This window comes from Gigantopelta aegis, chromosome 8 (assembly GCF_016097555.1).
Source record: "Gigantopelta aegis isolate Gae_Host chromosome 8, Gae_host_genome, whole genome shotgun sequence".
In the NCBI taxonomy this organism is placed as follows: domain Eukaryota; kingdom Metazoa; phylum Mollusca; class Gastropoda; order Neomphalida; family Peltospiridae; genus Gigantopelta; species Gigantopelta aegis.
This window is the reverse complement of record NC_054706.1, coordinates 52,419,768-52,434,321: the sequence shown is the minus strand read 5'-3', so window position 1 is coordinate 52,434,321 and position 14,554 is coordinate 52,419,768. Positions and strand designations below refer to the sequence as shown.

Genomic DNA, 14,554 nt, shown 5'->3' with positions numbered 1-14,554 from the left:
ATTATATGTTTCGGATTATTAATAGTTAATAAAAGATTACAACAACCGTAAATGAATTTATACACATGCGCATTTAAACAGGAACCACGTGCTTTGCAAACAAATATCAACATCGACTGTGGTAAGACAAAATGCATGTTTAAAATTTATTTCATGAGCATATGTCACATAATATTGGACGTGTGATAGACTTATTCAAAGCTCCGTTAAGTTATATCGAATGAGTGTAGTACGTAGGCCTAATCATTAAATATTTACTCCATTGTATGCCTTTCGGCGTTAAAGTCTAAAGGTGCTGTAACATGAAATTGATGAATGATGAATATTTTTTTACTTTTTTAAAAGTTGTTACATTTATAATTTTATCTGAGATAAAATTAAAAATAACTACACATTAATCGATCTCATACATAAACTTTGCATATTTTTATTAAAAACAATTACAAATGTCGTAACCATAAATTCATCTTCATTGACATAGTGGTGCAGATGTTCTTCAGATTTAATCCAATCTCCAATCTATTACTTGTTCAGTTGTTGGCTTTCCAGACGGTTCGTCCTCTGGATGTTTCGTCCACAGACGATTCGTCCACCCACCTCGGACAATTCATCCACTCGATTACAACATTTAGACCAATAAATCTAAAATGTTATTTTTTAGACATTGGAATGGTTAATTATTTTCGTTTTGTGGTAAATTACTAGTATATAAAACAAACAAAATTTTAGTGGCACTATCAACTTGTTATTGTCTGTCTGTGTCCATTATAGTCAAGTTGCTCTTCAATTACACGTGACCTGTAATTCTGACATACTATTTAGAAACCAAAGCTAGTAGGCCTAACTAAACTCTTGTTAAATTACCATTTGTACATTGCGATTGCTATATTCCGTACACAATTCGTCTACAGGCACGTATTTGTCCACACACAAAATACCATACCCTATTATAATTACAATGTTATAACTACAATAGACTATGTCTGTCAAATTGTCCCCATCATACTTGGTAACCCCCCTTCTGCTGCTGGCAAAGCCACTGGCGATGTCGGAGATATAGGCATGGCAAAGCTGTTAGGTTAGGTTACAATCTGCACTTTTCTGGCAATTCTCTGTGTCGATATTCCAATAAAATAAAAAGTGTCTGTACATTTATTTAGTCCGTGGACGAAATATACGGTAAATAACTAATACAAAAACAATTATAGTGAATAAATTGTCCAAGAACAATTTTTGGTTGTGGACGAATCATCTCGAGGTCAACAGTGGACAAATTTTTAGTGGACGGAACGTCCAAAGGACGAATCATCTGCATCCCAGTTGTTGCACTCAAGTTTCAAGTTGGTGCTTGTCAGGCATTAAAATAAGCATTTACATGTTACCACAAAATATAGTCTGGCAACTTACATGTATGCAGATGATTATTGTAGTATACATGTATTTATGATTAATTCTTTATCTTATCACTGTTCTTAATGTAATTCTTTACAAGTATGTGACTCATATTTAATAACTGAACAATTGAATAAATAAATTTATGAAAATAAAAGTGTTCTGTTTTTTATTTTCTCTTATTTTATCATACAACAATGAAAGATAATGTTTTTGAAATGTGAAATTTTGAGTGCAATTGATCACGTTCACATTACAATACTGTTCAATCCCTTAGATGTGTACAAGATGATTAGTACAACTAGTAAATGTGTTATTCGTGTATCACTACTTTATAGGTAGGGCTATCATTGTTACTGGCATTTAATAATGGAGTTACTGAAGGAACTAAATTTATGACAATATGTGTTGTTATTTCTAACTCGGTGTTACTTAGTTCATTACATAATGATAATGATTGCTAGGTAACAAATCTGAACTTGGCAGACCCATTGTGTTTTTTTTTATCTTTTTGTATTTTGTATTCAGTCCACAAAATTCGCAGAAGAAATTAATGCCACTACAAAAGCTGCTGTAATTTTGTAAAGTTGATTTACGACCACATTATAAAGCCGTTATAAAACTGACAGGATAAAAAATGTCACTTGAAATTCCTCTGCTGATTCGAAATATCATATCTTCAGTAATCAACCAGTTTTTTTCTGAATGTTGATATATATATATATCATCAACATTGAATGTTTTTTATTCTTCAGATTTATACTTGTGTCCTTGTCTAGATGTCGTTTCGAGGTCGTGGTGGGGGAGGAGGTGGTCGAGGTTTTAGAGGAGGCGGAGGAGGAAGAGGTAAATAGTAATTGTACTTCTGGGTATCCTAGCCCATTGGGCTATTTCTTGTTCCAGCCAGGGCGGGACGTAGCCCAGTGGTACAGTGCACGGTCAGTGCACGGTCGGTGCGAGATCGATCCCCATGGGTGGCCCCATTGCTTGATTTCTCGTTCCAGCCAGTACACCATGACTGGTATATCAAAGGCTGTGGTATGTACTACCCTGTCTGTGGGATGGTGCATATAAAAGATCCCTTGCTGCTAATCGAAAAGAGTAGCCCATGAAGTGGCGACAGCAGGTTTCCTCTCTCACTATCTGTGTGGTCCTTAACCATATGTCTGACACACATAACCGTAAATACAATGTTGAGTGCGTTGTTAAATAAAACATGTCTTTCTTTCATTCTGATCATGATCCTGACGACTAGTTGTAAACTTAGCTAAAAGTTAATTATATATTTTTTACATACATGTGTACTAAATATTGGCAGAAAAAACCCAGGTGGGCTATTACAAACAGCACAAATAGCATTTTCACCATTTTCAGGGCTTTTTTTTTTTCCATTAAAATACACAAAAATTAATTGAAATAAACATTAATGTAATTTATGTGCTTGCTTTAATAAATAAATGGCAAAATTAATTAATAATACCTTTTTGGATATTTTATAAAGCAGGCCTGCACAAATTAAAAATTTGCATAACCTAAAAAGGGGTTATGCAAAATGTTTTGGCATAACCTATTTTGGTTTGCATAACCTGGGTTTTTTTCTTTATAATTTAAAAAAACAACAACTTAACTAAGTAAAAAGTATATGTATACAAATGTTTTAAGAGATTTAAAAATAATAATAATGATTAGGACTATTGTAATAAATTACCAAAATATAGTGAATGTCAGACCTATTATATAAAACACATCATCATGTGTGCATAACTACGTGTGAATAAATAAGAATTCATTGCAAGGCAATCACTTATGGTACCATTAATTTAATAATGTTAGTCTTTTATGTGTATATAATGTTATGACATTCAGTCCTGAGTGGGAGACTCGGTGCCATCTTCCTCATCTGAAGAACAGTGGATACTGATACTGTCACTGTCATTATCACTGACACTGTAGTCGTCACTGTCACTATCCGATTTGGAATTACAGTTAATAATAGGGTCACTGTGACTCTGGTTTACCCTGGTTGCTGATCCAGTTCGAGATTGTAATGATCATCACAATATCGCCATTTTTGATTGGTTAAATTTGGCTATAATGCCTTCTAACAACCAATGGGAATGCACCTATTTCGCAAGATATTTATACAATCTTGACTGGTTACGTTACGCACAACGCAAAAGCACTGCGTTGGGAACAAGTCTAATGTTTGTACTAGCGATAAAAATATTTTGGTACTTTGCCGGGACTAATCATTCAGTAAATTTTACACGAACGGTAAATCGGTTATGCCAAATAAAATGGCATAACCGATGCACGAACGAAACGGTCATTTGTGCAATTTGTGCAGGTTTGTAAAGGCAATTTTAGAATTAATTAGTGAAAAAGGCTTGTTTAATCTCAGGGCAGCATGGTGCTGATTAAGGTAAGATGGTACTAGACTATTGAGGCATGGTGCTGCACCATGCTAAAACAAGCTAGGGAAAACACTACTTAACTACAACACCACTGAGGCTGGTTCCAGGCTGTTAATCCAGCTGTGATGTGTTTGTCTTTCATCACCATTAGTGCCCCATGAGCTTCTTGGAAGTATTCAGTGTTATGAGATGCATACAGTCTCTCTCTTTTTCTCACATACACTACTCACACACTCATACACTTTCTCTCACTCGGTCTCTGTCGCCTGATGCGCGATCGATCTAGGATTGATTCCTGTTGGTGGGCCCATTGGACTATTTCTCGTTCCAGCCAGTGCTCCACAACTGGTGTAACAAAGACTGTGGTATGTACTATGCTGTCTGTGGGATGGTGTGTATAAAATATCCCTTGCTGCTAATTGAAAACCTGAGTAGCTGATGAAGTGGCGACAGTGGGTTTCCTCTCTCATTCTCAATACCTGTGTGGTCCTTAACCATATGTCCGACCCATATAACTGTAAATAAAATGTGTTGAGTGCGTCATTAAATAAAACATTTCTTCCTTCCTTCTCTCTCTTTGTCAATCAATATGATAATTTTACACCTCTGGTTCAGACTTATTCCAATTAAGGAATAATACGTCTAAAGATTGACAAATTTTGAAGACTACAACACCATGTGTTGGTGAAAATGTTCAATGCTAGTCTGTAACAGGTATTTTTTCTTGTTTTCTTTCTAGGTGGCCGGGGTGGAGGCCGTGGGGGTTTTAGGGGTGGAGGAGGGGGAGGAGGCAGATATTACGATCAGGGACCTCCAGAAGAAGTTGTAGGTGGGTATCCTAAAGATCAGTGTGCTGATATTGGTGTATTGTTAAAGTGACAGACCCTAGTCTTTAAACACTACAAATGTCTTGTTTCATTTTTAAAGCCGTTTTGGTTTTTTATAATTTAAATCAAAAGTACTTAAATTTTATTATTTAGAGTATTAATTTTCGTACACTTGACATGGTTCTGGTCATCCAGGCATTTGCATTACCCCCAAAATGCATGTTTCATGATTCTAAAAACGCATGTTAGTCTGAGAAGTAATGGTTATCAAGACAAGCTCTAGTTATTTTTAGATGATATTTCCCTATTTAAACATCATAGACGTTAGCTTCTCGCTGTTATAACCTTATCCAAATGTGTATTTCAGGTTTGTAGATCAACTAAACTGAAGTGTCCATTTTTACGGGCTGAAACTAGAGTCTGCACCTTTAACATTAACTTTTAAAAGTTTTTAAAACACTTTGATTTGTATACAAAATTTTAAAACATACTTACATACAGTAGAATCTCATTGGCTCGAACACTTGTCGGTGCATCAAAGTCTGTTCAACCCATCGGGTAGTTCGAACCATGCATTCGGCCGTTGTCGGGTGCTTCTGTAACACAAAAAACAGTCGGAACACCTCGCATATTTCCGTAAAAATGGCTTGGGCGAGATGGTCCGATTGACTCATGAGTAACGAAGTCGCCGTCAAATGTCGGATGAGATGCATACTTGTAACTATTATTTATCACCGTTAAATAAACAAATAACAAACACACTGGTAGTCTGTATTTATAAATATTTATTAATTTAAAAAATTGTTCTTTATTATGCTGTTGTAGAATCTTTTGCGACATATTGACAACGTTGAGAAAAAATGAAAGTGCACGAAGCACAGGCGGAGGCCCTTTACCTGTTATTGTTGCAATCACTACATTACATTGATCTCTCCTGTATTTCACGGTAAAAACAAAATATGCCGACGCTCATGCGTAGAGTAGCGATTAAAATGATTAAAGTAAACCAGTGAGGCCTGCCTAGGCTCACCAATTGATTGGTGTGACATGCAAAGTTCATTCAGCTAACGATTATCGTAGTACAATTGTCTGTACTAGAAAGATAGTTACCGGTGGGTGCTAAATAAACAACATGATAAGCCTGCATATGATCTAGGATTAATTCGTTCCACTTCCGAATTTATTTTCACTTATCAGGACAAACGGACAATTGTTTATTTTCAATCTAATTAAAATTAGCTCCACTGGTTAATTACTATTTCCTGTGGATCTAACAGCACTCCGTTGGAGCTCATGTCCAGTTAACCTTTAATTCGACCAATCAAAACCTGACTTGCAAAATCATGCCAGTGATCTGAAAAGAATTTGAAAACATTCGGGATCATGCCGAGGGTATACGAAATGATTCGGGTGAATTATGAAGTATGCCGGAAACTAATTTCAATATAAAATTTTATATAAAATTTGTTTCAAGACGAAAAAAATCCTGTGATGGTATAGCCATAAAATCTGTTTATACTAATATACAATCCAGAGTTTATTACTGCACTTTTCTCAATGTTGAAATAGACCAACAAGTTTGCCTATTGCATAAATAGTCTCGCCCAATATTTTTAGAATTTGCATGCTCCCGAATAACGCTATAAAAGGTGAAGTGTAATTGGTCGATATTGAAATTGTTATTTATAGATGAAATGTCATCTGGACATGGGGGTCCACGCAATGCTGTTAGATCTAAGTAGAGCTAATTTTAATCAGATTGGCTTATTTTGAACGCTGAATAATACATGGCTAAGCTCAATTGGGATCTTAATTTTTGTTTTGCTCTCAGCCTCCAAATCCTTTTATAAATGTAAGTTGTAATGGATTATTTCACATTTTCAGTTAAATTATCATTACTTTATTTTACAGTACTTTTCAAAATATTAACTTTTGCTGTTTTTTTTTTTATTTTCAGAAATGGGCTTTTTCACCCACCCTTGTGAAGATGACCTTGTGTGCAAATCGACCAATGAAAAGATTCCTTACTTTAATGCACCGATATTCCTAGATAACAAACAACAGATTGGCAAAGTGGATGAAATTTTTGGTCAAATCAAAGAAGTTGTATCCTTTTTTGGAAGAGGCTTCACAAGCCAATAACTGAAATAAAGGTAACATGTAATGATATTACACCACTGGATGTGTTACTAGAGCTGGGATGTATACTGTATATACTGTTTGGTATCGGTATCGTGTCATTACCGATTTACTGTACCGAGCAAATCTCAAAATACAGAAATTTCGGTATTAAAGAATGTTTCCCACCATTTAGTAAAACACTAACAATATATCTAAAATGAAACATAGCTCAAAGCAGAGAGAGATGAAGGTCTTGTGTATGGAATTTTAATTTTATTTAGATGAAATTAGTGTGTGAAACTTAACTTGGGCATGCATTTAAATCTGGGTATACCGAAAATACCACTCAATATTGGTATTGGTAATACAGAATACCGTATCGATGCTGAGGTAAATCACCCCCAAAATACCGATACCAAGACCAAACCTGAAATTTCAATACCACTCAGCACTATGTGTTACTGTAGTGTTTTTTTCTTTTAGTAATACTCATTGTGCTACATTGGCTTAAGAGGATGCCAGCAGATGTATACATGTGTGAGCACTTAATAGTTATTAGTTCCCTACTGGCCCAACCGGAAGGGACTATAGGCCCAACTCTTTCCCACATATAGAGTCCTAGACCTCCCCACCGCTGACCTCCCCACCCCGCTGACCTCCCCCACCCCGCTATGCCTCAAGATATTGAGCTGAAAGTTTGTGTATTCCTTTATCAGGTACTGTTAAAATTCAAGTTTGACTTTCATAGTATTCACCTATTTTTAACAGAGTTATGGTCTTTAAACTTAGGAGATATAAAAAAAAAAAAATTCAGCTCTTTTTTTTTGGCACCGTCTCAAAGGGACAGACCCTAGTTTTTAAACACTACAGCATATTTTTCACTATTAGAGCCATTTTTCATATTTTTAAAAATGCACGTGTGTCTGAGAAGTAGTGGTTTATTGATTCAAGTCTAGTCTGTTTTTCTGTTTTAACATTACAGACTCTTTGAGTCTTCTTTCACTCTATTGTAACATTATCCAAATGAGTTACAGGTTTGTAAATTAACTAAACTTAGTGTCCATTTTTTTTACGGGTTAAAACTAGGTCTGTGCCTTCAAGATATTGAACTAGGAGAAACAAATTTTTTTTGAGCCTGTTGGGGACATGTTAATTGCTTTAGCAGTACTCTCAGAATTGATTGATTTTACTTTTAACTCGGTATTGCATAATTTTAAAGAATATTGGGGTGGAGGGGCATTTCCTTCTTCATTCCTGCTTTTAATGCCTATGTAGGCCTACTCGTATCTTCCATGCCTGAATTATCTACAAACCTGTAGTTTAAAATTTTCATTGTTTTGAAGGAAAACTGAAAATATTACATGCAATTCTTTTTAGAGACTGCCTTTCAAATTTTGTTTTCATGCTTGGTACATGACACTGACAGATTGTCATACTTGGAAGATTTAGATATTATATTATTAGTTAGATTTTATTACGTTTAAGATGCATGCAGTTATTATTATAGTATTGCCAATCCATTGTGATGAATGTCTATGAAAACATGTTGTGTAAACTTTTAAACCTTTGTTAAAATTTAAACACACTTTTCTGATTTTTAACTTAATGTACTGTGATATATGCTTGTTTCCTTGACTGTTAAAAGTATTTTTCAGTGAAGCTTTCTGGTGACATGAAAGCAAGTTCTTTTAACAAGAGTACAAAAGTAAGTAATTTAATTATAATAAAAAGGTAAGTGCTTCAACAAGATTACAAAAGTGCAATAATTCTAAAGAATAAAATAAAATGTTAACTTTGTCAAATTTAATCTACATGATTCTTTCAAATACATATTTTCATATACAGTGAAACCTCTCAAAACAGGACCCTCTGTAAACCGGAATTCCCTCAAAACCGGATGTTTTTCATGGTCCCTTTTTAAATATCTGCAAAAGTGAACCTCTCTAAACTGGATACCTCATAAAACTGGACGTTTTACTTGGTCCCAAGGGTCTCCGGTTGAGAGGAATTTTACTGTAGGTGGAAGTCTTAGCGAAATGCAATCTATAACTAACAATATCACTATAACTAGTGATATCATAGGTGTACTTAAAAATTCTATTTGGCATGTTATAATATATATCATATGAGGTGTTAAAGAGACAGTCCCGAGTTTGCTGCCATTTTTAAGATGTTATCGACTAACAGAGACTTTTGAATGATTGTAATTACATATCAGATATATTTTACTGCATAAAATATTAGTGGCTGTATATTAAACATGTTTCTGATCGTTCCAGTATTTATACTAGGTTAAATTTAATTTTATTTCTTAACATATTTTTTTACGAACATACAAAATTATTTGAAGACAAAATCCAGGTGGGGCTTCTTACAAATATTAAGATGACCAGAAACACATTGAATATACAGACACTGATATTCTAAACAAGAAAATATATTTAATGCATATTTTTAGACGTTAAAAGATTTTATTGGTCTAAAACATTTTACAATGCAGGAAACGGAGGACGGTCCCTTTAAAAAAAATAGCAATTGTAGGTTTTGGAAATTGTTTTGTTAGCACCTTTAATGGTATATAATTAGTACATGGAATTTTATTTTCCCTTTTTTTTGCTATTTCAGTTTTTTATTGATCCACAAAAGTTGCTCCCACTACAGCGGTTTCTGCCAAGGCCCCCAGGACAAAAGCGTGGCGTTTTCAAGCCAGGGGACAGAGGGCGTGGCAGAGGAGGAAGAGGTGGGGGAAGAGGATTTGGTATGAGTGTTTTTAATTATTGTAGATTATTACTGCCATATGGGGGCGGGATTTAGCTCAGTCGGTTGAGTGCTTGCCTGAGGTGGATCCATTTAACTGATTGGTGTTTTTTTTCTCGTTCCAACTAGTGCACTACAACTGGTCAAAGGCTGTGGTATGTGCTTTCCTGTCTGTGGGGAAAGTGCATATATTCCTTGCTGGTAATGTTTGGATGACCAAATGTTTGACACCCAATAGCCTATGATTAATTAATCAATGTGCTCTAGTGGTGTCTTTAAACAAATAAAAAACCTAACCAAAACCAACAAAAAAGTTTGTTTTCTTTAACGACACCACTAGAGCACATTCATCATCAGCTACAGGATGTCAAAAGTTTTCTTTTTTTTCTTTTGTTAGTTTTTTGTTACAGTTGAAAATATTGAACACATAATGGCTGGGAGTCATTGAACGCCAGATCGGGGTCTAATTTAGTTGGTAAAGTGCTCACCTGGAGTGATTTGGTAGCAGGTTCGAACCTCCTTGGTAGACCCATTTAGTGAATGTTCTTTTTTCCCATCCCAACCAATGCTCCACTACTAATATGTCAAATGCCTTGGTATGTGCTGTCCTGTCTGGGAAAGTGCATATTAAAGATCCCTTGCTTCTAATGGGGAAAAAAAGTATAGGTTTTTGCTTGAAGACTAAGAGTCAAAATTACAAAATGTTTGACATCCAATAGCCAGGCTATTTCTCATTGCGGCCAGTGTGCTGGTGTAACAAAAGCAGTGGTATGTACTATCCTGTCTGTGAGATAGTGCATATAAAAGATTCCTTGCTGCTAATTAATCAAAAAGATTAGCCCATGGATTAGTGGCAGTGGGTTTTTCAGGCATGTGATTCTTCCGCTTTTTAGTGGAATCCCGCTTTAAAAAACAAAATCTTTTATCATAAAATAAATCCGTGAAAATGTTTTCATAAAAAAAAATCCCATTTCCCTTTATTTTCAGGGTTTTTTTTATTATTGCACTTCCACTAAACCATTTTCTTAATGGCTGTTCGCTTACATGTAGACAGTGTACCGCAATATAAGACTGATGACCAGTCAAAGAAATCGCTGTGCTTTTGTATGATAGAATATTTTCAGCTTTTTTTTTAAGAATACCAAATAACATGCCTGGTTTCCTGTCTAGTTATATTTGTGGACTGTAACCAAATATCCAATTCCATATACCCATCATTACAATGTGTTGAGTGTGTCGTTAAATAAAACAGTGGTAAAGCTCTCGCTTGATGCACAGTCGGTTAGAATCGATCCGTCGGTGGCCCCATTGGGCTATTTCTTGTTCCAGCCAGTGCTCCACAACTGGTGTAACAAAGGCTATGGTATGTACTATCCTGTCTGCGGGTGGTGCATATAAAAATCCCTTGATGCTAATAAAAAAAAGAGTAGCCCATGAAGTGGCGACAGCAGGTTAACTCTCTATATATCTGTGTGGTCCTTAACCATATGTCAGAGTTCGACAAATCCGCTAGCCCGACGCCAGTGGCTAGTGGTTTTTATGTTGGGGCTAGTGAGAAACGCAAAACCACTAGCCCGCTATTACCGTGTGTCACACTGTCATACCCTCATTTAAATTTAATTATTTTGATAGTGTGTTTAGATAACAAGAGTTTGCTCAATTATTTTTCCCCGGGGGGAGAGCAAAAACGAAAACGGGACAATGACGATGGATCACACTTGACAAAAGACCAAACGTACGACACGACAAAAAACTGAAAGTTACAACATGATTTAAGTGTTTGTTTTATTTTACTGTTGTACTCGTAAATGTGTACTGTTACAAAAATTATATAAAAATCCAGTTATAATTGATCAGGAATTTGGGCTAGTGCTTTATCTTGGTGGGCTAGTGGTTTTCACAAACCCACTAGCCCTGTGGCTAGTGACTTTTCAAAATATTTGTCATACTCTGCATATGTCTGATGCCATATAATCTTAAATAAAATGTGTTAAGTGCATCGTTTAAAATAAAACATTTCCTTCCTTTCCTTCCTTAAATAAAACACTTCTTTCTTTCCAATAGCCAATGATTAATAAATCAAAGTGCTCTAAAAAAAAAAAGTCCTTAAACAAAAAAAAACTTTTAACTTTAGATTTTTAATATTTAATAATTTCTAATGTAATCTTTTGTTATTTTCAGGTGGCAGAGGTGGTGGATTCAGAGGAGACCGTGGTGGTCGGGGAGGTTTCCGGGGTGGAAGAGGAGGGGACAGGGGTGGAAGGGGAGGAGACAGGGGTGGAGGGTATCGAGGTAGAGGCAGTGGGGGAGGAGACAGGGGTGGGGGTGGATATAAAGGAGGGGGAGGAGGATTTGGAGGTGGTGGTGGTTTCAATTCTAGAAAGACATTTGACTGAAACATTTGTTATACATTGTCTCTCAGTGAAAACAAAACATTTTAAGATATGCCCTGTGTACATAGAAGATGAGGTGTGGACAATGTTTCATTTATATGAACGAAAAAGATTTGGCATTTTCTCCTCGCAAGGAAATAACATGGGCATCATATTGGAAGATGGACCAGGATGAAGCGTATAACACTGGTACTTGGTAGTGAATGTGACAGTGTGATGTTTGCAATATGGCCGCCAATGGTTGGAGATATGTTTTATCAGCAGGGTTTCTGCCAGTGGGTAAAATGAGTATGTTGCCATACCCAATTTGTTTCGCAGGTTTTAATTTGTTTTAAGTTAACCTTTTGACAAAATTGATCAATCTTATCATTACTGTATGATTTTTTAAAAACTTGAACCCTATATTTAACCCATTTCTTTTCTGGGAAAGTCCCCTGCAATTTGCTTGGCAGTTGATAATTAAAGGTTCAGTACGCAGGCTGCCAATACATACATGAAAAGTAATAAAACTGCATGGTGCTGAAAGTACAGGAACTGGGGTCTCACTAAACCGTTTACTTCTTGCCAGAGGTGCATCATAGATTCTACTTGTGAGAAGTGTTCTGCTGTACAGATACACTTGAGAAACATTGTAAATGATTTTCTGTTTTAAAAACAAGTCATTTGTCTACATATAGTTTTTAGTCTGTGGATCATGAAAGAAATGAAAAGTTAATATGGAACATCTTTAAGGAGCACCCTACAATAATCTTTTCAGATATGCCCATCTACATCAATCTGTAGTATAAACTCCTGTTGATGAGAAAGTATGTATAAAAAGTTTGCTGTTTTTTGTAATATCGACTTGGCCTATGTGACGGCAGCATGTTTTCACTCACACCATTGTCAAAATAAGCAAATGTTTGACACCAAATAGCCATCATTTCTAATGTACAGAGGTGTCGTTAAATAAATATTCCTTTCCTTTCCATATGCACCTGCATAAATTTTACCCAAATTCTCTTTTTGACGAGAGAAGAATCCAATCTTGAATAGATGCTGGAATCTTGAACACAAGTCTGTTTACCAGTACATTTGAAGCCCTTTATTGTACACAAGAGTAACATCAATGTACATAAGTATTGTTATTTTCATTAAACAAACGTGTCCCAAATAATAGAAGCTGGGTCTTCAATAGTACCTGGGTCAGTCATACATCAGAAATATTAGAAGCCATTGGCCTTGTAATCAAGAATAATGAACTCCCATTAAAAACTCAAAAGAAGAAGGAAAAAACCCCAACCTTTTAACCGATTTCGTAGCAATAAATAACCCAACAAGTGTATTCAAGAGTTATTGTGTGTCTTACAGCAATTTAACATGTGCGATAAAAATAACGAGTGAAAATTGGGTGGTGCGTTTTCAATTGGAGTTCAGTATGTAATTTTTTTTTTATAATAATAAAAAATAAATAAATAAATAACAATTCTTATAGAAGTTTTATTGCTTTTTTACGTAATTTGTATTGTACATCTGTTGGCATTCACAGCTTGTCAGGAATATGACATAAACTGGCACCGTAAATATAAATAAATCATGTTAATGAAGCCTTCGTTTGTATTTGTTTTTAATAATGAATAATGTTCAATGTGTTTTAGGTTGCACAATTGCTCTATGTGGATCTCTATGGTTGAAATTTGAGACCTGTTGTTCACAAGAACGAGTGTACGCAGGTCTTCATTAACCTGCATGCACACCCGAGATATGGCCTCCGATTACAGTTATATTCCCATTTGGTTGTCGAAAATCCGGAAATTTGTCCGCACAAGTAGTCTGCTGTTTAACTCGTGATTATTGCATGGCAGACAGCTAGTTCGTCATTACAGCATTTCCTCCAATAAGTGCCGGGTCTGTAACACGTTGCAACAAAACGCCAGGCCTCCAATAAAAACCGTGTAAGACCCCCGAAAACGAATTACTCCCGGGCATAATTTAGGCACTTTACGTGGATAAATAATCTTAATTTGTTCATTGTTTTGTTAAAGTTTAAAGTTTTGTTACAGTTCGAAAATAAATAAAATTGTAAAAATAAATAAAATTCTTATTCAAACGCATTGCCATTGGTGTTACTAATGGTCATTGGTGTTGCTCAGTACCTGGTAACACCAATGACGGGTAACACCAATGACAAATAAGTGCATAATTAATTCATGCTCTCTAAAGAAACAGTTGAAAAAACTGAAAAAGTGCATGTTGTAGACATACGAGGTCTACAATAACATATAAAAGGTTTCTTAAAATTATTAACCATTACATAAATACGATCGTAACACCAATGACGGTAAACAAAACTACTTTTATATTTTGACAACGCATTCATGACATTTAAAGAAAACTATTCACAACTGTTCATATGTCTGATGTTTTTGACAAATAAGTTTGATATCCGATATCTACCGATGGAATGTTTCATACTGAGAGCATTTAGTTTCTTTTGTTTTCTCATAAGTGTATACAGTAGCACCAATGATATAAAACTCCAGGGACAAGCTTATATTGCCCACCATCTTTTGAATGCGGAACATATTTACAAGATTCCTTCTTTAGTGAGTAAGTCGGCCATCAGTACGTATTACATTAAAAGTATTCAGTGTTATGTCTTCTGTTATAT

The 14,554-nt window shown here is 35.4% G+C and overlaps 1 protein-coding gene across 1 annotated transcript; it reads left to right on the top strand.

The window, feature by feature from the left end:
* The first annotated feature begins 90 nt into the window (after positions 1 to 90).
* Positions 91 to 13,490, top strand: LOC121378973 (H/ACA ribonucleoprotein complex subunit 1-like). Its single transcript, XM_041507387.1, has 7 exons — positions 91 to 121; positions 2,148 to 2,238; positions 4,546 to 4,635; positions 6,591 to 6,739; positions 8,400 to 8,459; positions 9,380 to 9,512; positions 11,693 to 13,490. The coding sequence occupies exons 2-7, from the start codon at positions 2,172 to 2,174 to the stop codon at positions 11,905 to 11,907; spliced, it is 714 nt and encodes a 237-aa protein (XP_041363321.1). The 5' UTR covers positions 91 to 121; positions 2,148 to 2,171; the 3' UTR covers positions 11,908 to 13,490.
* The last annotated feature ends 1,064 nt before the right edge of the window (positions 13,491 to 14,554 follow it).

Excerpts from the sequence above, each read along its gene's own strand:
- LOC121378973 (XM_041507387.1), top strand. The coding sequence starts at position 2,172 with ATGTCGTTTCGAGGTCGTGGTGGGGGAGGAGGTGGTCGAGGTTTTAGA. Across the intron at positions 4,636-6,590 it reads ACCTCCAGAAGAAGTTGTAG|AAATGGGCTTTTTCACCCAC; the intron begins GTGGGTATCCTA and ends TTTTATTTTCAG. Across the intron at positions 9,513-11,692 it reads AGGTGGGGGAAGAGGATTTG|GTGGCAGAGGTGGTGGATTC; the intron begins GTATGAGTGTTT and ends TGTTATTTTCAG.